The sequence below is a fragment of the Tauraco erythrolophus genome, chromosome 1 (assembly GCF_009769465.1).
Source record: "Tauraco erythrolophus isolate bTauEry1 chromosome 1, bTauEry1.pri, whole genome shotgun sequence".
NCBI lineage: Eukaryota > Metazoa > Chordata > Aves > Musophagiformes > Musophagidae > Tauraco > Tauraco erythrolophus.
Genome location: NC_141465.1, coordinates 1,697,547 through 1,721,068, shown reverse-complemented (window position 1 = coordinate 1,721,068; position 23,522 = coordinate 1,697,547). Strand labels below are relative to the sequence as shown.

Sequence of the window (23,522 nt, the reverse complement as noted above, 5' to 3'; positions counted from 1 at the left end):
GCTTGTTTTGATTACCTTTCTGCACCAGCCTCTCCTGCTTTGATGGCAAAACACTGGCGTGAAGACAGAAACATAGAATCACAGAATCACAGAATGGGTTGGGTTGGAAGGGACCTCAAAGACCATCCAGTTCCAACCCCCCTGCCATGGGCAGGGACACCCTCCACTACACCAGGTTGCCCAAAGCCTCATCCCACCTGGCCTGGAACACTTCCAGGGATGGGGCAGCCACAGCTTCTCTGGGCAACCTGTGCCAGTGCCTCACCACCCTCAGAGGGAAGAATTTCTTCCTTATATCTCATCGAAATCTCCCCTCTTTCAGTTTAAAGCCATTGCCCCGTGTCCTGTCACTACACACCCTTGTAAAAAACTCAGGCCAAACCAGGCAACTCAGGTGTGAAATACATTTTAATTGAGTTTAGGGATCCGTAGTTCGTCTGTTGCTCGGCTGAGCATGGGCTGTCCAGAAGGTGAAGCACATTATGGGTGGCAGAGAGGGTGAAGGAGTGCCAAGAGGGAAGGGAACAGAGAGAAAAAGGTCACGAGAAGCAAATGAGAGCACGGGTTTGTTTACGGATGCGTTTTAATATATCGCCCCACAGTACTACGTGCCGACCCGGAGACTGACAGCACACACACACACACACACACACACGTGCACCCAGTGAGGGACAGCAGGGCACTCCAACGCCAAGCTGCTGGCAAGCACAGCCCACGACAGCGCAGCGCTCGGGGTGGAAGGATGGGATGCTCGGGTCCCGCCAGGGCTCAGCGCGCACCCACGCCCGGGGCACGAGGACGCCGTGGGCTGGGACACGTACACCTACACGCATGCACGAGGAGAGCGGGTCGTGGGCGACGTTCATCCCAACACGGCTGCGGGCACGACGCTTGTCCAAACGTACCAGCCGGCACGGCGGATGTTCACCGCGCGTGCTTCGGCGCACGAGGGGAACGCACCGGGCAGCATGCGCCCGGAGCCTGGCACGGGAACAGAGCGGCTCAGACCTGGCCTGGCACAACAAACGAAGGACACACAATGCCTAGATCCAGAAATGCTTATGACCCCAAAGCAAGGGACAGGGTGTAGGCTGCTCTCTCATCCTTCCCCTGGGTACATCTAGCTGGAGACACCTGAATTTGAGGAGGTTGGAGGGGAGGGGGAACTGGGTGGCAGAGGGGGAGAAAGAGCCAAAAAGGGAGCAGTGGTGGGAAGGGAGCTTCAGAGTCTGTGAGGTGGGAAAGAGCAGCAGGGTGGCTGTGCCCCGGGGACAACGTTCAAAGAACACTTGGGTTGCGAAAGTTGTGTCCAGCAAAGCGTGCTTCATCGCCAAGCTCTTCCTCAATCCTGCAGGAGACAGAGAGACAGCACACATCAGGCCCTCGCTGTGAGGGAGCACCGGAGGCACCGGAGAGGCTGTCCGTCGGCCAGGATGCTGACATGGGCCAGGGGAGCTCAGGTCCTGCCAGCTGCTGCATCTGTGGGGCTGCACCCTCATGCCAAGGAGGGGGGAAGGAGTCTGCTCCAGAGATCTCCCCAGGATCCTACCATCATCTCTCGACATTTCCCCCACGAGCCCCATCTACCCTTGAGCTTTCAGCTTCTCCCACCCCAATGAGTCACTCCCTCATTCTCTCTTCTGCGTGCCCGTCTCAGGACCCCCTTACCTCATGAGCTGGTTGTACTTCGCCAGGCGTTCAGACCTGCAGGGAGCACCCGTCTTTATCTGTAAAGCATTCCCCAAAACAGACGCTGTAAGACACTGTTATGGCTCACACCAGTTTCCCATGGCGGGGCAGGAGATTCTGTCTTCATCTCCCATCGCTTTCCTCCAGGCCTGTGCATGGCCTGGGTGTCACCTACCTGCCCGGTGCACAGTCCTACAACCAGATCAGCAATGAAGGTGTCTTCAGTCTCCCCAGATCGGTGGCTCACCATCACACCCCAGCCGTTCTCCTGGGCCAACTTGCAGCTGCAGGGAGCGAGAAACGCAGTCAGCAGCTCCCAGTCCTACACCCACCACCTGCACTGGGAGAGACCCAGGCACCCTCTCCTCCCACCCTCAGCATCCCACACTCTGGCAGAGACAAAGGTCTGTTCGCCCAATGGATAGCGTGACATCCCGCTGTGGTTCATCACCAACCCTTTCACAGGACAACAAGGGCAGCAGGCTGGACTTACGCTTGGATGGCCTCCGTGACGGATCCAATCTGGTTGACTTTGAGCAGGAGGCAGTTGCAGGCCTTCTCTTCAACAGCTCGCTCGATGCGCTTGGGGTTGGTCACCGTCAGGTCATCCCCCACTATCTGAATCCCCACATTGGCCGTGAACTTGGACCAGGCCTCCCAGTCATCTTGGTCAAAGGGATCCTCAATGGAGACCACTGAAGGGACAACAGAAGGGACACGAGTCAAAGCTGCCTCCCTTCCCACCTCAAAAACACCGAGGGGATGCGCCTGTTGAGTCTGCAACGCCAGTGCTGATGCCCTACTGCCAAGCACAGCAGCTCACCTGGATAATCACGTACGAAGCTTTGGTAGAGGTCGCCCAGCTCATCCGCAGAAATGTAGCGGCTCGGATCATCTGGGGACTTGAAGTCCAGGTCATATTTGCCATCACGGTAGAACTCGGAGGCCGCCACGTCCATACCAATGACAATCTTGTCCGTGTAGCCCGCCTTGTCGATAGCTTCCTTGAGGAGCTCCAGAGCTGGGAGCAGGAGAGTTGCAGTCAGGAGAGACAGCCCATGCAGAGAGCTCTGCATTTTAGTGAGAACCTCCCCTGGGAGGGTCCTGAGAACCACTGAGGATCTGACAGTGTGACGGGAGAGGTAGAAGGGAGCCCAGAGCACGACAGAAACACGCCAAGGAGCTGTGGAGGCCATGTCCAAAGGGATGAGGAGGAATTAAGCTCAGAGACAAGCTGGGGGAAGGCCTTGGAAAAGTGTGCACATGCATGGAAGGTTTGTATGGAGGGGCTGTGACAGATCAAGGCCACTCGAAGGAGAAGGAGCTCAGAAACCATTCCCTAACACAGGAGGTCAATGACACTGAGGCGTCATATTTTGAACCAATCTTTGGGGAAAGCTGGGAAGCCACAGCATTGCAGGCAGGGGTACCCCATCTCTGCAGGGCTCTCACCTTCACTGTTTTCCAGGATGTTGGGGGCAAAGCCTCCCTCATCACCCACATTGGTAGCATCTTTGCCATACTTCTCCTTGATGACGCTCTTGAGGTTATGATAGACTTCAGCCCCGATGCGCATGGCATCGCGGAAGCTTTCAGCTCCCACAGGCAGGATCATGAACTCCTGCATGGCCAGTTTGTTGCCTGCGTGGGAACCTCCATTGATCACGTTGAATGCCTGGAAGAGTCCGTGAGAGAGTCAGAGCTGAAGGAACCGGTCCTGGCACCACCTAGAGGAGGCTCTCGGATGAGTCACCATCACAGTTCATGCCACATCCCACAAGGTAACATAACCCATCAGCTACAACGCATCAGACCAGAGGCACGTAAGCCAGGGGTCTTCCTTCCAACAGTGGCTCAAAGCAAATGGTTGGAGAGGACTTGCCCACCTCTTTCCCTCTCAGAGATCTCCCAAGATCCACATCCATCTCTCATAATCACGTGTTTATGCGTGCTGTGTTTATCTGCGTGTGTTTATCAGCAATGCTACGTCAATCTCTCTTCCCGGACCTTTCTCCTTGGCTCTGAGAACGTTTTAGCATCCTCAACACCCTTTGTGAAGGAGTTTCGCAGGGCAGCTCCCCCTGGTGTGAAGACCCACTGCCCTTGTTTTGAACTGTGCCCCAGAGGGTTCACTTGATGCCCTCTGGTTCTTGTGCTAAGAGTGAGAACGCACCCTTCGACGTTTCATTTGGAGTTCCTAAAGGTGGATACCAAGGACGGAGGAGCCTTACCGGCACAGGAAGGATGAGATCGGAGTTGCCGGCCAGGTCAGCAATGTGCCGGTACAGGGGGACATCCTTCTCTGCAGCTCCCGCCTTGCACACGGCCAGCGAAACTCCCAGGATAGCGTTGGCGCCAAACTTGGCTGTGGGTGAAACCAAAGAGGAGTTGGGCTGCTCAGGCAGCGACCTCCTGCCCGGCGGGTGCCCTCGTCAGCCCAGCAGTGCCCCCCGCTCCAGCCCTGCAGCCTCCCGTGCTCTTTCCTTCCCAGGCCAAAAGAGAGGAAAGAATTACATTTGTTCTCTGTGCCGTCCATCTCGAGCATCAGATTGTCTATCTTCTCTTGGTCCACGACAGAGAGGCCCTGCAAGAAAGAAACAGCTGCTGAGAAGGGGAAAGTGAGAAGAGCTGGTGGCTCCGGCGTGCGAGAAAGGAGGCGTTGATGGAGAAGCTGGGGGTACAGGGACCTTTTTAGCTTGTGGGGGAACATGGACACACAAAGCTCTGGAAATCAGTGCCTTGGTACACGGTCAAGTTAGGCAACCACCACGATGTTGCTGCGGTGTGGTGTAGATGGACCCACGCTGGAGAAGGGATCAGCAGCAGCCCGGGCACAGCCACGTACTGCTGGGCACTCCCTTGGGCATTCACCCAGCCTGTGGGCAGCTTCCAGGGAGCTTTGTGGTGCTGTGGCCACACAGAAGCAGGGCAGAACAACAACACATGCTCAACCCCAAGCAAGCGCATGTAGACTGGATGGAACCATCCCCAGGATTGAGGTGGAGAGCAGGATTAGGCCCAATACAAGCAGCCCTCCACCAGGCCGGGTGTTTTTTAGGGATGGAGAGAGCTGGGCTCTCGGCCAAAACGCCCACAGGCCACATGGGATACAACGCGTGGCAGCTCAGCTCTCCTCAGAGCAGACCCCAGGTCTTCAGGTGTGAACAGGTTCCAGATGTGACACCACCGCTCTGCACATCTGTGCTGGGGGGGGCTGCCAGCCCTTGCACAGTGTGGTCGTTGCTCATCACACCATGAGTGCTGGGTGGGATGAAGGGGTGTGAGGCCACAGACGTGTGCGGATGAGGTTCAGTGCTTGAGGAGGAGCACATCTGAAAGAGGGAGAGAGCTCTACAGGGAGGATCGAGGTGGACCAGGTAGTGTTAAACCCTTTCCACCCAGAGAAAAGATTGCTGTGGACACATACAGGCATGGAGGGCAGGAGGGGGGTGCCCAGGTTCACAGAGAGCATCACTATGTCTGTTGACCCAGCGAGATGAAGAGAGGCAGAAACAGAGATCAGGGGACAGAGATGGACCAGAGTAAGCGTTAGATAAGGGAGAACAATGAGAAATCCTTACAGAGCCCACGAGAGCTGGGGCGACAGTGCTGTTGATATGGTCCACGGCCTGCAGGACCCCTAAAGAAGGGAAGAGACAGAGAAAAAAAGAGAGAGAGAGAGAGAGAGTGAGGCAAAGAGAAGAGTGGAAAGAGGGACGGAGATGACCGATGGAGAGACTGAGAGAGGGAGACAGCGAGGGAAGATCGAGGCCTGATCTTTCACTTTTACCACCTCTGTGGTCTCCCTGAGGGCAGTGGGACACATCTACATCATGCCCAAGGATGAGCGGTACCCTCTGGCCAAGCCCCAGGGGCAGGGTGCAGAGCAGGCATCTCCCCACCTTTTCCAAGGAAACGTGACTTGTCGTTGTCTCGCAGCTCCAGCGCTTCGTAGATACCAGTGGACGCGCCGCTGGGGACCGCTGCTCGGAACATGCCTGGGAAACAGCAAAACACGGGTGTGAGATCAGCAAGAGGGTGAAAAGGAGGGAAAACCCTCATGCACCTGCTTCTGTCCTGCTTTCGTGGGAAAGGATGTAGCAACCACTTCTCCAAAGGGATGGCCCCACTGTCTGGCTGCTCATGGCTGGTCTTCTCAGAGGTAGAGCACCTCTCAGAGGTGGAGCACCAGGGTGGCAGAAATAAATGCACCCAGGGCTTCCAGACCTGGATCTAAGACCCTCTCAGAGGTCCACTCTGATCCCAGAACTACAGATGATGGGTGGAAGTCTGGCTCCTTAGCTCCTGGTTCCAGAGGCAGCCTGAGCCATAGCTGCCAGTGGCTTCCTCCCCCTCACACTGGGTTTCTGCCTCCATGAAGAAGGAAGAGACTGGTCAGATGCCTGCTCCAGCCCCTCACTGCTCCTCACCCCTCAGCCCACCTAGCTTTGGGCCCAGCGCAGAGGCAGCTCTTCCAGTTGAGACACATCTGCACGTACGTGCCTGCACAGAGATCTTGGGGACAAACCTTCGCTCGCCTCACGAGCACGGCCATGGCTGTGTTTCCAAACTTGTCCTGTGTCCCAGGACTAGAAGTTTGGCTGCAGCAGGGCATCACGGGGATACGGCAAGAAGGTAAATATATTTATGTTAATGAGATTTTCCATCCCTGCTACTAGTGGGCACATGGCTCGAGTCACATCCTCAGCAGCCAGCGACCTCGTCGTGATTTGCCCAGCACGTGTGTGGAGATGCTGAGCACAGGCACAAGCAGAGTTTTGGTCTCTGCCTCTTCCCCTGGCTTGCTGTCTGTGGGGGGGGGTCACTGGAGAAGACCCTCCGTGCTCTCGGCGGAGCGTGCCAGGCTGCCGCGCAGAGTCAGCCCCGCCGGGGTGGGCAGAACTTCCCCTCCATCTCCTGTCCTCACCCGCGTACCTTTGTGTGTGTACAGGTCCACCTCGACGGTGGGGTTCCCGCGGGAGTCCAGGATCTCGCGGGCATGGATCCTCTCGACTGCCATGGTGAGTCTGTGGAGAGGAGAGGACAGGACATGTTCAGCTCCGAGAGGCCCCAGGATTTGGTGCTCACCCTTCTAATGTGTAGACAAGACACTGATGGAGAGAAGGGAAGTCAAGGAAGAGCAACCTTGGGAGCTGGAGCTAAAACTATTGGCTCAAGGAAACTTAGAAATTGCTATTAAAATCCAGATTGTGGGAATCTACCTGCGTTTTGTCCAGGAACTGGTTGTGTATTTGGATTTATTTTGTCCCTTTGCTGCAGATGACAAACTGGGAGCTCTCTCTCTCCCTCTCTGCCTGCGCCACGGCTGAGCGCTGCCCCTGCTACGACAGGGATGGTGCCACAGCATCCACGGGCAGCAGACAGGGAGGGATCAGCTGGCGCAGCCGGGGGCTGCCCCCAGCCCGGGCGCCAAGGACAGGGCACCGGCTCCCCGCCTCTGCCTTCCCCTTGCCGGGAGGCGAGGACGGTCCCTGGCAGGGCCAGGCAGCGAGCGGCTGCCGTGTCCCTGCGCAGCGGGCAGCGAGCCAGCCGAGCGTGGCGGCTGCCTGGGGATGTGGGGGAGAGGGCTATGGTGGGAGGGAGGGTCCCGATCCCGATCCTGCCCAAAAACAGCAGCTGGGCCCCGCTCCCGACCCCTTGCTCCTGAGACGGGGAAGCGGATGAGACTGGGAGGCGTCTCTGTCGGATGAGGAGGGTGAGGAAAGCTGGCATTTTGGGTGTGCCTAGTTAAACCTGAAGTGAAAAACAGGCTGGTGGGTGAGGATGGCTCTTTGCAAGAGCTTCTCTCGCTGCAGTTTGCTCCCTAGGGAGTCCAGAACAACTCATCCTCCGCCATCCCACCTTATCCTGCCGGCCATGGAGCTGCATCCATCCCGGCAAGCGAGCAGCTCCATGGGTGCCCTCGCCAGGTTTTCTGCCCCGGCTCCGCTGGATCATTGGCTCAACTGAGCAGGGTCAGACCCACGCAAAACTGGGTGCAGCGGCCAGCCCCGGGGTGAGCACGGGGCCCCAGCCAGAATCACACCACGGTGCGCGTGGGCACCTGGCGGGGGCACGGCCAGCACAGGGGCTCAGCACGGGGTGGGGGGTGCTGCACGGGGCACATCACAGCGCCACGGGGAGCTAAGAAGCAGCCAGGGGGAAGCCGGAGTCAGCTCTGGACCCCGTTGCCTCGGGAGGATGGAAACGACACGGGCGTGCGGAAATCACGCGGATCCGAAGTTTCAGCAAGAGCTTCCCGTACTGGGGAGTTTCAGTCCACGACACCAGGGTTCTCCGGAGCCTGTGCAGAGCCCTCCACCGTGTCCATCTGGGCTGGGATCCCCCATCAGCCGCTTTGGCAGCGCTTCTCACGCCATCTGGCACACGCCGGGGAAACTTCCTCCAGAGCCGTGCCCGCGCGACTGCGAGCTTCCTTTGCAGCAGTGCCCTGGCCATGCCCCAACAGCCTCCGCGGGGCAGAGAGGAGCAGGACCCCGTTAAAGTGACGTTTGACAGCAAGACCCGTGCCAGATGCGGTGCCTTCTCTGCTTATGTGGTTACGTCGCCCACGGCCACGTCCCTCTGCCCACATCCACCTGCCCCTGGTGGGGCCAGCTCCCAGGAAGCCCAAAGCCAGCCTTGCCTGCCTCGCTCTCTTAATCTCTTCTCCCCTTTGCAGCCCTTTTCCTCCACTTGCATTGCTGCCCCGCGTGCCCCTGCATTCGCCCTCCTTCGAACAGCGCAAAGAACCACCCTGAAATCCCTGGCATCAGCTGCACTGTCCTGAAAGGAGGTCAGAGCCGGATAAGCCCAGATAAGGGATTGGGATGGAGCCACAGCCGGGAGCCTGCAGACCGGAGCGAGGTGGGCAGAGGAGCCGGGCTGGCAGCTGGGCAGCCTCCCCCGGGCAGGGGCTGGGCAGGGCAGCGCTGCCAGAAAGCCCGCACTGCTGCAGTGTCGTGGCTGATGCAGCTCCTGCTCGCTTGACTGTCACCTCCCCTCCCCTCGGGTGGTGTGGGGGTGTGCAGAGAGGAAAACATCCCCCTCTCCTCCCTCCCTCCTCCCTGGGACCCGCCTGAGCGCCGGTGTTTATGTCAACACCTCCGGGTGATGGGGCGGGCGGGGGCGGGGGGGGCTGCTGTGCTCTGAGGCAGGGTCTTTTGGCCAGCAGTGCCCACATTGAGCTTTGCCTCCTCCCCGCTGCCACCCTCCTCCCCCAGGGAAAGCTCCATCCCGCGGCACCTCCCGGCAATGCCCTCGGGAGCACCAGCCACCCTTGCTGGTTGCATCCCCCCCCCCCCAAATTCCTTGGGTTGGCATCCGAACTGCTGCTTTGCCGGGGGGGGGGGGGGGGGGGGGGAAGGAGGGAGTCGCTGAAATTAAAATATGAAAGCAAAGTGAGAAGGGTGGGGGTGAAGAGAAAGAGGAGGGGTGGGAGGAGCAGGGGGAGGAAGTAAACGCCGCTCCCCGCGGTGCTTCTCCGCAGGGACCCCGAAGTGCGTGCGGGGTTTGGAGGGCGCTGGGGGGGGGGGCGGGGGGTGGGCAGAAGCGGGGGTGCGGGGCGGGGGGTGCTGGCCGTGGGGAGACACTTACCTTCCTAGGGCGGGGGGAAGGAGAGACTGAGAAAGTGCTGGTAGAAAGGAGAGAGAAGGAAGCCGAGGAGGGATGCAGGACCTCAAGGGGAGATGATGTGTCCTCTAAGCCAACGGCGGCGGCGGGAGGATGGAGACGCCCCCGAAAGGGCCGGGACAGCAGCATGTGACCCAGAGCTGCGATGAGTCAGGATTTAGCAAAGCTTTGCAAACAGCACGTAGAGGATGGAGAGGGGAAGGGAGAGAGACAGACAGGGGGTAGGCACAGACAGAGGAGGGTGAGAGAGCCAGGCAATGGGAGTGGGTGTGCAGGATAAACAGATCCAGGCACTCCAGGCTCGTTAATTATTTTTATTCAAATCGGAAAATCTTGTAGGAATTTTGGGGAGCTGTAAAATCAAACCACAGAACCTGTAAACTCTCCCCTTTTCCCTCTTGGGCCCACTGAGAATAGAGCACATGAGTGCAGTGACTGCAAAACCACTGCAGTACCTCGGGGCAGCTTCCAGGAGCAGGGCGGGTAGCCCTCCTCTTTTCTCCGGGGGCAAAAGGAGGTGAAGGCAGCTCTGGTACCCACTTGGCAGGGAAGGCATCCTGACTGGCTCTGGGAGCAGCTATTAAAACCAGGGGTCATTCAGTCACATCAGCCTGGAGAGATCCTGCCATTTCCTGAAGAAGGAAAGAGGGAGAATTTAAATGACTCAGTGCCCAACTTCTCTTTCCCCTTTCACCGCTCACTTCTGCTGGTGGGGTCGGGAACGGCGGTACGGTTGCCACACTAGCCACCACAATCAGGTTGGGAAGCCCAGCTCCTGCTGCAGGCTCCCCTCCCCTGGGACTGACCTCCCTCAGCCTTCTCCTCGTGTCATCTAGAGGGGGAGAGGCACAGCAGAGGAGGAGAGGCAGACAGGACAAGAGGGAATGGCCTCAAGTTACGCCAGGGGAAATTTAGGTTGGATGTCAGGAAAAATTTCTTTCCAGAGAGGGTTGTGAAGTATTGGAACAGGCTGCCCAGGGAGGTGGTGGAGTCCCCATCCCTGGAGGTGTTTAAAAAACATGTGGATTTGGTGTTGAGGAACATGGTTTAGGGACCCTGAGAATGCAGGGGGAATGGTTGGACTTGATGATCTTGAGGGTCTCTTCCAACCAAATGATTCTGTGATCAGCATGTTTGATCCTCTCTCTTTCCCTTCACTTCCTCCTTCCCTCACCACGCTGTTCTCACCTTTTCTTCTTCCTGTCTTTTCTGACGGATTTGGTTCGCCTCTGCCCGTTCGTCTTGCTCAAATAATTCCTTGTCGAGGCGTTGCAGGTGTGGCAGCAGGACCAGGACCTCCAGCCGGTAATCAGGTTCATCAGCGCACGGATTGTCCAACAGCACCAGCGCCTGCAGCATGGGAAGGACCTGCAGTTTTGCCACCTCCTGAAGGCTGCTGATCCCGTTGTTCCTGAAGAAGAGGAAGCACAAAGTGCAGGGGGAAAAAGACACATGCAAGCAGTGAGGTCCCTTTGGAACAGCACGCTGACCAGACAAAGCAAAGCTTTGCAGCAAGATAGACCGCAGACCTTAGACCACAGGCCTGTGATCTGAGATCCAGACCCGTCTGCAGCTCCCCAGACTGAGGGACAACAAGGACATCTCTCCTGGATTTCTCTGTGCTCCAGCAGCCCATTGAATTGGGCGATATCGCCATCGCTCTGCATGGCAAATGCCGAGAAGAAAAGGGCACTTGCAGACATGTCCAGGACAACGCAGGGAGGGATCCAAAGGAGTTATGGCAAGGAATTAAAAGTACAAAGTAGGGTGTGAGAGTGACTGGAGAGGCAGATATTTTCTCAGAAGCCCAGGAAAGGCCCTGGCTGTTACACTGCTGGGCAGTTGAGTGCTGAACACCAGTTAAGGACAGTAAAGAGCAACCCATCCCCATCAGGTCTTCAACTTCCAAAGAAACCAGAAAATCCTAAAGCTCTAAGTGGGAGTAGAGCCTGATGAAGGGGTCTCTGGTCCCAACACAGAGCAGAGAGGACCCACCGTAGGTTGAGGTACCGCAGGCACTTCATGCTACTGCAGAACCCATCGAGGATCTCAAGCTGGTTGTCACGCAGGTGCAGAGTTGTCAGCTGTCCTAGCCCCTCAAGGCCTTCAAGGCTCCGAATGTCATTCTGGGCCTGATCACCAGGGAGGCAGGAAGAGAGAAGGGAAAAGGGGACACACAGGAGAGGGCACAGCAGTTATTTCTGGCCTTTAAAGCTCTTTCCACCCTTCAGACTCCCTACCACCCGTGCCACAGCCGTCTCTGAAGCTGGAGCAGGTTGCTCAGGGGCTTGGCCACATGGGTTCTATATATTCAGATTCAAGGACCAAAAGTTTGCTGGAAAAGTGTTTCCTGTAGTGTCATTTGGTGACTGAGACAACCCCAACCCAGATGAATACTCCACTGCCAGCACAGCACCCCCTTCCATGGCAGTGCCAAGTCCGAGTCCCTCAGACAGCAACAGCCTGGAGGGGAAAGCACGGACCTGGGACTGGAACAACTGTGCTCAAAGGATGAGTAACGAGCCCTTCTCAATCACGTAGTCCAGGGATCTTCCAGTGTCAGCTGGTTCTCTTGTGGGAGAAATCTACTACCACGAAGTCTCCTCTTCTACTCCTCCAGGAGCAGAAGCAAGCCGTGTGTTCCTGAGAGACCTTGTAGGGGGGTGGTGGTTGTTGTTGGGTTTAATTTTAAGCTTTCTCAGGTGTAATTGTTGTTCTCCATCCATAGGTGCACCTTCTCGCAACAATCGCACGGCAGGAAGAACGTGTTCTGTCAGTTCAAAATTCCCCATCATTGAATTTCCTTCCCTTCACTGCGATGTGAGTTATGAGACGGGGAAATACGAAGTTCTGAATTTCAGCAACAGTGTCACAGCAGGATTTCGGCTGGAAAAGACCACCACGGGTCTCCTGCCCAAGCCCGGGCTCCCTGTGGTGCTAGCACCAACGCTAGGTCAAGCTGCTCACCGCCTTGTGCAGCCAAGTTTGGAACGTCCCTGGTAACTAGAGGGCAGATTTAGATTGGGTATAAGGAAGAAATTCTTCCCTCTGAGGGTGGTGAGGTACTGGCACAGGTTGCCCAGAGAAGCTGTGGCTGCCCCATCCCTGGAAGTGTTCAAGGCCAGGTTGGATGAGGCTTTGGGCAACCTGGTGTAGTGGAGGGTGTCCCTGCCCATGGCAGGGGGTTGGAACTGGATGATCTTTGAGGACCCTTCCAACCCAAACCATTCTATGATTCTATGGACTACAACCTCCCCAACACGTTCTCCAGCCTGGAGCTGCGCAGGGCTCCACTTGGGACTGTGGCTCAGGGCTGCAGTCTCTGAGGACGCGGATACCTGCACTGGAAGCAGGGAGAGAGGTGCCGTTGTGCCCTCAGTTGCCTGTTGGTACCCAAGCGGTGACGTGGCCAACGCCTGAGACCAGTGAAAGGGGTACAGGCTGAACTGGTGGGATGGGAGAACAGTTTAGGACTGGATCACTCAGGAAAAGGACATTTTGTAGAAAAGGAAGACTCTAATGGAAACCGGACACCGAAAAGCCTGGAGCAGCTGAGCCAAGTAAAGAGGGTAACACAAGGGCAAAAGGAGGAAAGTGGGAGATGTAGCAAAGGTCGTGTGAACAGATTTAACACCCAGGGAGGATTAGTACATTGGATTTCAGAGGAAATCAGGAGCTGGTGTGGGAAATAGTGGGGGGAGCTCACAGACCACTGGTCTGTAAAACAAAGAGTAACTTCCCATCGCTGTCACTTTCTCCGTTACTTCAGTGCAAATAGTTTTAACAGCTCCAGCCCTGCAAGCACGAACAGCACAAACGTAGAAGGGATTTTTTTTTCCCAGAGTTGGTTTTTTTTTCCCCCAAATCAAATAACATTCCGTAGGACACCTTTAATTAAACGATCACATCATCACCTTACCTTAGATACCAGTTCTTCACATAGGCATGGTGCCACCATTTATTATGGAAAGTGACTACAACGTGTTCCAGCTCCTAGTCTTCCTGCTAGTAGGCACAACCATTTTAATGCTAAACTTCATCTGCAACTATGTCCTACATTAACCAAATTTGGTTCCATTCCTTTAAATCGAAACCCTTCATCTTGAACTCCATCCTTGAGGCATCAGCTACATCTACCCCTGGCTCAAGTAAAACCAAAATCTTTATACAGAAAGCAAAGCACTCCTGGGAGAGACCCCCCACTCCAAAATGATGTAATGAGCACGTGGACATGGGAGAAAAATTCAAGCCCCAAAGATTCCTGAGAAATGAGTCAGTTGTTCTAGTTTTAATAACCACATCTTGCAATTTTTGGGCTATGTATGTGCAACTCAGAAATGCTTCAGTCATGCCAGGAACCTTCCTCAAACATAGGTGCTGTGTTTGCTTCCCTCCCATCATTCGCTGAAGTGACTGGTTTTACTTTGAAATGCTGTATTGTATCCAGTGACTTATCCACTTCACCTCTTCTTTGAGCACCTCTAGTCCGAAAATCTCTGTTTTCCACCAGAAAATTGCAGGCAGTCTCAGAAAGCAATCTCCTCAGTGTTTTCTGCCAGGGAGCCTTGATGAAAAAGAAACCTTATAGTTTTTCAAAGCCTTTGTCATCTTTAATTGCTTTTTAAGAGGTGGTGACTCAGGACATCCATCTAGTCTTTGCAAACTGTATGATGCATGGGACTAAGCCATCCATACTTTCTTCACTTGCGTCTCTGGGAGCAAATGTTCCCTGAAGCAATTGTTTACAATATTAGGAAATTGCTTCTCCTATCTTAGTTTCACTGCCAAGTTCAATCAGGTTCTTTTTCGGCAGCTGAGGGCGTGAATCATGTAATTGTGCTGTTTATAAACCAGTATTTGATCAGGCCCATCAGGGAGGAGAAAGAGGCATCGCCTCCCCCTGCCACCCAGAGCAAACCTCTCGCTTCCCCCACTGACTTCCAAGGGTCCCAGGACACATGGAACTGCCAGAAGAGAATATTGCTCTCCCACAAGAGGCCAGGAGAGAAGAAAACTGCCAACTGCCCCACTCTCTGCAGAGCAATTACTGGTCAGTGGCTACTGCCTTTGCGCCATCCGGGTAGACACCGTAGAAAGAGCTACCCCAAAGAAGTGATTTGTCTCTTTATAGAATCATAGAATGGTTTGGGTTGGAAGGGACCTCAGAGATCATCCAGTTCCAACCCCCCTTTAGCTCTCTGAAATCTGTTCTTCTGTCGGGCTGAGAAGATTGAACCGAACGTGCTGGCATGAAAATTAGGCTGCTTTGAAGGACACAGCGTCACCCTTCCACCCCTGACTGAAGGTGCCAGGCTCTGCAGCACCTCTGCCCCCGAGCTGGCTGATCCCTTACCAGGTAGAGGTTCTTGAGTCTGGGAAGATTGAGCCCTGCTGTGCTCTCTAGCTTGTTTCCTCGCAGCTCCAGGATTTGCAGGCTGAACAACTGGCCGTGACTCATGCCCAGCGCTGTCTGGATTTTATTTCCTGAGTGCCAGAGGAGGAAGAAACAAGGAGAGAGTTAATCCCACCTAAAAAGAGCACCCTATGTGCACGAGAACGAAGAGAGGTGGTCAGCATCACCTTTCAGGCTGAGGTTGGCTAAGAGGGGATGAGTAATACCCTCCACATCCTTGATGCTGTTGTGAGCAAAGCTGATGATCTGGAGGTAGGGCAGCTCCTGCATGCAGGCGCTGGTGAGCAGATTCCTGTCCACCTTCAGCGAAACCAGGTGAGTCAGGCCGCTCAGTGGGGACAAATCCTGCAGCTTGTTCTCTGACAAATCCACGTACCGCAGATGAATGAAGCATTCGAGGAGCCTGATGTCTGTTAAGTCCCTGCGGGAGGGAGAATGTGAATAAAACATCTCTTGTATTTATTTCCCCCTGCTACCAGCTTTCGGTTTGCTCCTCACTACTACTGGAGGGAGGGCATCCTCCCTCTCCCACTTCCCTGCTGTCTCCCTTGCTGGAGAGAAGGAGGAAAAAAGCAGGTGACAGGGACAGGCCAAATAGTCTGCAAACAAGGCTGGATCGTAAGGTTGGACCTTCTTTCCTGGCACAGACAGCAGTTCTTCCCATTGAACTGCAGCTGTCGGGAGAGGGCAGAATCGGAGCAGAAAAGAGGATAAGTTTGGGGGATGGGTCTGTTAGACAGCAGTGGTAATACCAAGACGGTGTGGAATGACTTTCCTAGCGGGAAAAAGCTGGCTGAGATACCCACAAGGCTGCTGAAAGACTGAGGCCTGCTAGTTAGGTCTAGGGTTACATGGCCGTAGTGGCAGGGCTGAGGTTCCAAACTGTCTCCAGGCCGTTGTGGCACTGGATTTACAAAAGGTTAGCACTTAACGGGAGAGATGCTTAACAGGTGCTTCTCAAAGTCACTGTGGGGGGGTCACCCTGTTCAGGTCCCTCTAGGAGACCTGAGGGATGGACAGGCTCCCCTCAATCTAGCTGCTCCCACCAGTGCGTCTGGCTGCGGTGGAGGCAGCCCCCAGGATGGACAATACGCCGAGGCACAGACTGGAAGCTGAGCAGATGGAGATCATGGCCTGGGAACGCTCCCACCCCGCACGGCCGGTCACCGGTGGCCACACGGCACCGCCGCTCCTTGGCCACGCGGGCGACCTGGGAGGAAGATGCCTTCTCCTGGGGCGGGCGTTGCACACTCACTTGTGTTTGGCTTCGAACTTCACGTAGGCATGAGCCAGGCCGTTGCTGGTCTTGGAGAGGAGAGACAGACCCTCCTTGAGGTCCTCCTCCGTCAGCGGGCGCGGGGCGGGCACCTGGGAGAGAAGGAGAGAGCGCAGTGCCTACGGCCTACCCACAGCCCGAGGGTGCTGGGGCGCCCCCCCTCACCTCTTCTGCTTCCTCCTCCTCTTCCTCGCCCTCCTCCTCCTCCTCAGCGGGGTACTCCTCCTCCTCCCCCAGCTCCTCGCCCTCCATCCTCACCGGCTGCGCGGCGCTGCGGCGGCGCCCCGCTGCCATGGAAACCGCGGAGCAGGGGGCGTGGCCCGGCGCCGCTGCCATAGCAACCGCGCTGAGTGACGGCTCGTCGCTGTTCGTGCATCCCGCAGCCAACGCAGCCATCCCAGCTCCCCGCGGTTCCTTTTTGCCGTCATCCTGCCGGCTGACCGCTCGCCTTCGTTCCCTGCTCCCGCTGCGATCGCTTGTGGTTTTGGGCGTTAAATCCCACGAAATCTCCGAGCGTTTTCTCCATCGGAAGGGTTTTGTGATCTTACTCTTGCTTCCCAAACGCTCCCAGCCCTTCGCAGCTGGGTGACATCTGCAATTATTAGTGGACTGAAGGATGGTTTTGGTGGGAAGGGACCACTGGAGGTCGTTGTGTCCGCTCCTCAAAACGGGGCCAGCTCCAAAGTCAGGCCAGGCGGCGCAGGGCGGTGGCCATTCCGGTGGTAAATATCTCCGAGGAAAGACATTCCCTCTGGTAAATGTTTAATTAACATGTTGAGCAGAATTATAGACTCATAGAATCACAGGACGGTTTGGGTTGGAAGGGACCTCGAAGACCATCCAGTTCCAACCCCCCTGCCATGGGCAGGGACACCCTCCACTACACCAGGTTGCCCAAAGCCTCATCCAACCTGGCCTGGAACACTTCTAGGGATGGGGCAGCCACAACTTCTCTGGGCAACCTGTTCCAGTGCCTCACCACCCTCTGAGTGAAATATTTCTTCCTTAGATCCAATCTAAATCTCCCCTCTTCCAGTTTAAAGCCATTGCCCCATGTCCTGTCACTACTACTAATTAGGCTTGGGCTCTGCGTGAAACCTCCCACGACGGGATCTCCTGGGTGCCGGGAAGCAGCTTTTGTGGCACCGTGTCCTGACCTGCTGCAGGCGAAGCTGCTCCAGCCCTCTCCTCCGGGCCGGGGAGCTGGGGAACACTGGGGCTGCCCGTGCCCAGCAGATGCCACTGGTGCCTGCCCAGTGCCAGCATTCCTTGGGTGGCTGTGCTCCTGTTGTCTGCCAGGCAGGGCCAGGTGTTTACCACCCCGGAACGCTGCTTGGAGCTGACGGCCACCAGTGTTTTGCAGTCAGTAGCAAAGTCCAAGGCTCTGCTCCCTTTCCCTCCTGTGCACTTTGCTCCTTCGCAGCCCCTGGGCAACACCAGCGTTGGATAAACCAGTCTGAGCTGAGCTGGACCCACGACTGTCAGACACGAGTCTCGCGCTCTCACGGCATGTGTGCCAGCCATCACCTTTCCTGCACAGCACCCCTGGGTGCTCAGGGCAGCACCCATGTCCCCTGCCTCATCCAGCCTGACTCTCCAGCACTGACCTCTTCCCACGTGCTCCACTCTCCCCATCTGAATTCACTCTCCAGTCATTAACCTATATATAATGTGGTTTTCCACTATATCTCCTAAAAAAAAAAACCCAACCTCCACACATAAAGCATACAGCTCTTCTTGCCTTTGCTTTCTAAGGTTTTAAGGAGCCTGTCAGAGAATCAGTGCTGGAAGAAAAGCCATGACATGATTTTCTTCCCATCCCTCGCCCCTTTATGCCGAAGAACGGACTGGAAGAAGTAGTATGTGCCTCTACGCGCATTCTTCGTACGGTTTTACAACTGGAACATGTGGCTCCAGTTGTAAATTGTTTCTAGGTGACCAAAGAACTCACAAAAGACGAGACAAATTATACGAGGAAACCCAGATATTTAAAGGAGAGACTTTTTGTTTAGGGCATATATTAAAAAAAATATATATATTTAGGGTGTATGTATATACATACACACACAAAAATATAAATCCCAAATCTACCTATACTGATCATTAAGGAGGCTGTGTGACAAAAACTCACCTGCACACCCCCTCCAAAGGAGCACAGGGAGAGAACAGCAGGACGGGGAGCCCAAACAGCACCCTGCCAGGCTGCCTCCAGGCCCGGCAACCCACTGGAGGCCCATCTCCGCACCCCCCCAGGAGCACAGGGGCACGATGGCAGGCGGGAACCCAAATTAAGGACTCGGAGGAAGGGACGCCCTATCCAAACCCTTCCCAGGGCTGTTCCAGGGAAACCTCAGCCCCAGAGCATCGTTAGGACTGGGGGGGTCACTGCATACAGGGGTGTGGGACCCACAATGGGATGGATGCAGGAGAAGAGCGTTTGGGGAATCGCACAGGACTCATTAAGGGATGCTTAGGGGAGGAATGAAAGGTGGGAAAGGGAGGGATCTAGGTGATTTGTGGAGGGACAAGCGTGGGAGAACAGAGGGATATGGGAATAAAAAGGGTTGGTTGCGTGTAAATGGTTTGTGATGGTTTGTCTGGCCGTGCCCTGCACCTCCTCAGCACACCCTGCCCATCTGCTCAGTAAACTCCTTCCACGCTTCGCTCTGTGTGGCTGGTTGGGTTTTCTGCTGGTCACATACATACGTGGCACATACGTGTGTTTGTGTGTTCGTGCCTACGGGGAACGCAAGCTCAGCCCAGCTCCCGGCTGGCACCGAGGGCACGGAGCCGCAGCAGCCTCTCTCGGGCTGCCACATCCAGCACCACGTGTTTTTCCCCAACAGCAAACCCATCTGAGATCCAACCAGTACGATCCGCAGTGAGGATCTGGCACGTGTTTCCACTCCACGGAGCTGCGGTCCTGCCAGGAAGCAGACGAAAAAGAAGGAAAACAAGATCTGGCATTCCTGCTGATGCATAAATGATTTTCCACGAGTTTACCCCTCATTAAACAAATGTTTTCATGCCTCTGTGTCCTCCTCAAAGCGGCGAGATCAATGCTCCACTCCCAGCTGGTTTTCCTATGTAGGTCACCCTCCCGGGCACTGTGGGCAGGGCTGGGCGGGAGCGGGAATCCGCAGCAGCGTGGGAGCCATCCTGCCTCCCCGGGCACAGTTCCCGTCCCTCCCAGGTCACCCCCACTCCGGTCATGCTCCCCCCAAAGCCCCAAGGCACCAAACTACAGTCACGTCCCTGCAGCCTCTCGGAAACGCTCGCTCCGGTTGGAGAAATCACAGAGTTTTCAGGATTTTGGGGGTTTTTGGTGTGCCAGCACTGCCCGCCGCACTGCCCCGAGGAAGGGGTGAGCCGGGGAAAATGCCCCATAAAGTCAGGGAGGAGCCCCCTGGGCTGACCAGGAGGACCCACAGCATTAGTGGGTTTCCTGATTTTTCCCTTTTGGTGGTCCCTCACCTCCTGCCTGACGATGCCGACAGGGAAATACACCGACAGCTGGAATCATAGAATGGTTTGGGTTGGAAGGGACCTCAAAGATCATCCAGTTCCAACCCCCTGCCATGGGCAGGGACACCCTCCACTACACCAGGTTGCCCAAAGCCTCATCCAACCTGGCCTTGAACACTGTCAGGGATGGGGCAGCCACAACTTTTCTGGGTAACCTGTGCCAGTGCCTCACCACCCTCAGAGGGAAGAATTTCTTCCTTATATCCAATCGAAATCTCCCCTCTTTCAGTTTAAACCCATTACCCCTTGTCCTATCACTACACACCCTTGGAAAAAAATCCCTCTCCAGCTTTCCTGAAGGCCCCCTTTAAGTACTGGAAGGCTGCAATAAGATCAACCCAGAGGAGGAACACGCCACAGCTGCAGAAACTGTCACAGACCAGAAAGAAGGAACGAGAGAGGCTCTCTCAGATGTGCATGAACATACCGAGCACTCTTCCACATCTGCTCCGCACCATAGGCTCCCAAGGACACACCACCTGGCAGCTCAGCTCCTCCTTGTGAGGCATTTCCTTTCTCCTTACCTGTTGTATTACCTAAAAATCCCCTGGCTGGTGCAGCAGCTGGGAAAGAACATCTAGTCTTGCTTCCTCTCCCATGGGCACACACAGCTGACAGCAAGCACAGCCTCAGCACAAGGCATCAAGACTTCCCCCACATCCAGAAGGAGCTGCTGTGCTCCATATTTAACGAGCAGCAAAGTCAATCATCAGCTGTCACAGACAGAGGAGGGATAAGCACATCACCAAGCTCGCTAGTGGGACAGGCAGGTGCTCCAGGAGCTGCTGGAACGGAGACACACATGGAAAAGACGCACACAAATCACCATGGGCCCGAAGAGCTGTGCCACGACAGAAGCAAGATGCTCAGGGAAAAACTGTGATGGTGAGGTGCAGGTTGAACCTGTGCAATGCCTAAATGGTGAGTCCTCAAAAAAAAAAAGGCAAAAAAAAACCCCACAAAACCCACACTACTCTCCCTGCAACCAGCTACCTCGAGAAGCAGTAAATTCTGTAAACACTTGTTCCCAGCTGCTTCTGAATAAGATCCAGGACACACCTTTGCTTTTTGTTTGTTTGTTTTTTTTTTTCATTTATTGTTCAGTACAGGACACAGGTGAGGCAAGACATCTCACAAGGGTCTAAGCTGACAGGCTCCTTGCTGATGGAGCTGAAGGATGCAAGACACTGTAGTTCCTTTTTCCTTCCCCCAGCACCAGCAGCCCTCTCTCCCTGCAGTGCTGCAGAGAAAGGGGGAGACACTGGCCAGGCTGACCACAGGCTCTGACAGGCCAACGGGCAACCAAGGACTGTGCCAATTCAGAGAGGAGGCTGTCAAGACTCTGCCAAGACAGGCTTCCACTAAGAGGACGCTGACATGGTGGTGGGGGTTAGCAGCACAGCTAGGACAATGACCGTGGAGGGGGGGAAAGCCTCAGAGGAGGCCTCTGTACTGAGACGCGTGCGATGAAAGGTCCCTTCTTGCTTCCGTTTCTTCCTCTGAACCACAAGGGACTGCTCCTCACAGACTGCTTCAGTGTTTGGCATTGATGATATCCACGAACTCTGGCTTGAGAGAAGCTCCACCAACAAGGAAGCCATCTACATCATGCTGGGAGGCCAGCTCCTTACAGTTGCTGCCAGTGACCGAACCTAAGGAGGGAACAGCGTTTTAAGGTCAGACATGGCCAGCTCTAGAAAACAGGACCAGGGCACAAAGGTAAGACCAGCCACGTGCTACTCTGCAGACAGCAAAACCATCTCCCATTTACTGAAACAAGCTAGTAGGTGGTTCTTCACCCTCTAACAACCTCAACTTTCCTCATCAGCAGAGCATATCGTACAGCTGCAGCAACAAGCGGAGAAAACTAAGTGCTTTCTGCACTGGGAAGTGACTTCAGATTCATTTACCTCCATAGATGATCCTAGTTGACTGAGCAACAGCATCAGACACGTGGCTTTTCAGCCACCCCCTCAGCTTCTCATGAACTTCCTGAGCCTGCAACAGAAAAGGAAGAGTCCCACTGAGGGCTGAGCAACACATCTTCTGCATACACTTCCCTTCCAAAGAGGAGGGAGAATCTCTCCGAGATAATCTTTAGAGATTCTTTAAATCTTTAGTCTTTAGAATCTTCTCACCTGTCCCCTGCCCATACCTGTTGGGGAGTTGCAGTTTTACCAGTTCCAATAGCCCAAACTGGCTCATAGGCAAGAACCACTTTACTCCAGTCCTTCACGTTATCTGGGGAGGAGGGAGAAGGTACAAAGTAAGCAGAGTACCCCACGCTAGGGAGGGGTAGAGCTGGAAAGCTGTCTGGAACATGGAGCACTTTCATTAACATGATCATGTTGGGTGAACATTTGCAGCAACGTATCTACAAGCCTTCCAGGAAGGCCAGGATGGCCACTAGAGCCTTCCAGTTTGAGGCCACTATGGCCATTCCTTCTCAAATGTCTGAAGCAGAAAAAAAGCCTGTTTTCTTCCCATACCAGCAATGGCCTTGGTCTGTTCAAAAACCACCTTCTCGGTTATGCCAGCTTCTCTCTCATCCAGCTTCTCTCCAATGCAGGCAATGACTCCAAGGCCCTCAGCTAGAGCATGAGCCACCTTCTGCCCAATCAACTGGGAATTGAGAAGAGACAAGGCAACCCACAGTCAGACCCACTCCTGTACTCACGTTTTCACTGCTCGCCCCTCCAGCCTCCGCATCTGAGCCGGACCACCTCTTCATCCCAGCCTCACTCACCTCATCGGACTCTCCAAAAACATGCCTTCGCTCGGAGTGGCCCAGGATCACCCACGCGGCTCCGATATCTTTGATCATTGCTGGGCTGCGGAGAGAGGAGATGACTCGCACCTCTGGAGGAAATTCCCATCCTAAAGGCACCCTGGCTTTCCTCTCCTCTCTGGGCTCACCTGATCTCTCCCGTGAAAGCGCCCTTGGGGACCTTGTAGCAGTTCTGTGCCGCGACTCCGATCTTCGCATCGAGCTTCTGACGGGCGAAGTCGAGGTAGATGGCGGGGGCTCCACAAACCACCTCTGGAAGGCAGAGAACAGAGTCACCCTGGAGACAGGCGAAGGGCAGAAACCAAACCCAGCCGCCCACCCCAAACCTCAGCTCCAAGAGGTCACCCCTCCCCCACCTCTGGGAAGGCTCAGCCCCCCCCCCCCCCGCCCGCGCTGACATTTGGGGGACCCTCTGCAGCAGGAATGTCCCTGCTATCCGATGACTCAACAGCACGGAGGGAGCCTTTTCCAGCGGGCACATCGGTGGCATCAGGCGGGCGGCCAGGCCCTTCTTCCGACGGGATCTCTCTTGGAAAGGGCGCAGCTGAGACACCGGCTGCCCGGGCCCGGCCGGACCGGGGTGGGGGGGAGAGGCAGCATCGAGTTACACCCGGCGTTGGCACCGGGCACGGCGGCGAGGCCCGGTGCCGCAGCCTGCCCCGGCAGCACCGCTCCGGGTGACTTCGGCTGCAGCGCCGAGCTCCGCACCCCCCGGGCCCGGCAGCGAGGACACCGGGCCGCCCGCTCCGTCGGGGGTGGGGGGGGGAAGAGGCCGCCTCCCGGGGCCCCGCCGCCCGAGGCGACCCGGGGGAGCCGCACGTGTCCGCCGGGCCTGCGGATCCGGTTTCGCGGGTATATTTAGCGCTGCCGCCGGGCTATATTTAGGCCTCCCGCCGCCCTCTGACATTTCCCGGTCCCGGTCCCGGTCCCCGCCGTGCCGCGGCGCCGTGCGGGACGTGCGCTACGTGCGGGCCGCGCCCTCACCGGTGTCGGCGGAGAGCTTGGCGCCGTTCAGCGTGTGGATGAGCTCGCCCAAGCTCTTCTTGTCGCCGTTCATCTTCCAGTTCCCCCCCACGAAGAACTTCCTGGGCGCCATGGCGGGAGCGGGCGGCGAGCGGCACCGAAGGAGACGCGAAGGTCGGCGGCACCGCACGATGCGCGGCCCCCCCCACCCGCTTTTATAGCCCGGCAGCGCCTAA

The 23,522-nt window shown here is 56.0% G+C and overlaps 3 protein-coding genes across 3 annotated transcripts; all 3 read right to left on the bottom strand.

Annotated features, from left to right (window-relative positions):
• Window positions 1–1,278: 1,278 nt before the first annotated feature.
• On the bottom strand, window positions 1,279–6,709 carry ENO2 (enolase 2). The gene is made up of 11 exons (XM_009981387.2): window positions 6,625–6,709; window positions 5,592–5,687; window positions 5,271–5,329; window positions 4,204–4,273; window positions 3,921–4,054; window positions 3,142–3,364; window positions 2,513–2,710; window positions 2,183–2,384; window positions 1,865–1,973; window positions 1,669–1,727; window positions 1,279–1,348 (listed from the first exon to the last, which is right to left on the bottom strand). Exons 1-11 carry the CDS (start codon window positions 6,707–6,709, stop codon window positions 1,279–1,281), a joined length of 1,305 nt encoding a protein of 434 aa, XP_009979689.1.
• Window positions 6,710–9,914: 3,205 nt separating this feature from the next.
• LRRC23 (leucine rich repeat containing 23) lies at window positions 9,915–16,262 on the bottom strand. The gene is made up of 7 exons (XM_086612605.1): window positions 16,176–16,262; window positions 15,990–16,129; window positions 14,902–15,155; window positions 14,675–14,805; window positions 11,317–11,453; window positions 10,510–10,732; window positions 9,915–9,953 (listed from the first exon to the last, which is right to left on the bottom strand). The coding sequence occupies exons 1-7, from the start codon at window positions 16,260–16,262 to the stop codon at window positions 9,915–9,917; spliced, it is 1,011 nt and encodes a 336-aa protein (XP_086468731.1).
• Window positions 16,263–20,615: 4,353 nt separating this feature from the next.
• On the bottom strand, window positions 20,616–23,461 carry TPI1 (triosephosphate isomerase 1). The gene is made up of 7 exons (XM_086612499.1): window positions 23,308–23,461; window positions 22,452–22,575; window positions 22,282–22,366; window positions 22,025–22,157; window positions 21,691–21,776; window positions 21,446–21,533; window positions 20,616–21,187 (listed from the first exon to the last, which is right to left on the bottom strand). Exons 1-7 carry the CDS (start codon window positions 23,417–23,419, stop codon window positions 21,069–21,071), a joined length of 747 nt encoding a protein of 248 aa, XP_086468625.1. The 5' UTR covers window positions 23,420–23,461; the 3' UTR covers window positions 20,616–21,068.
• Between the last annotated feature and the right edge of the window lie 61 nt (window positions 23,462–23,522).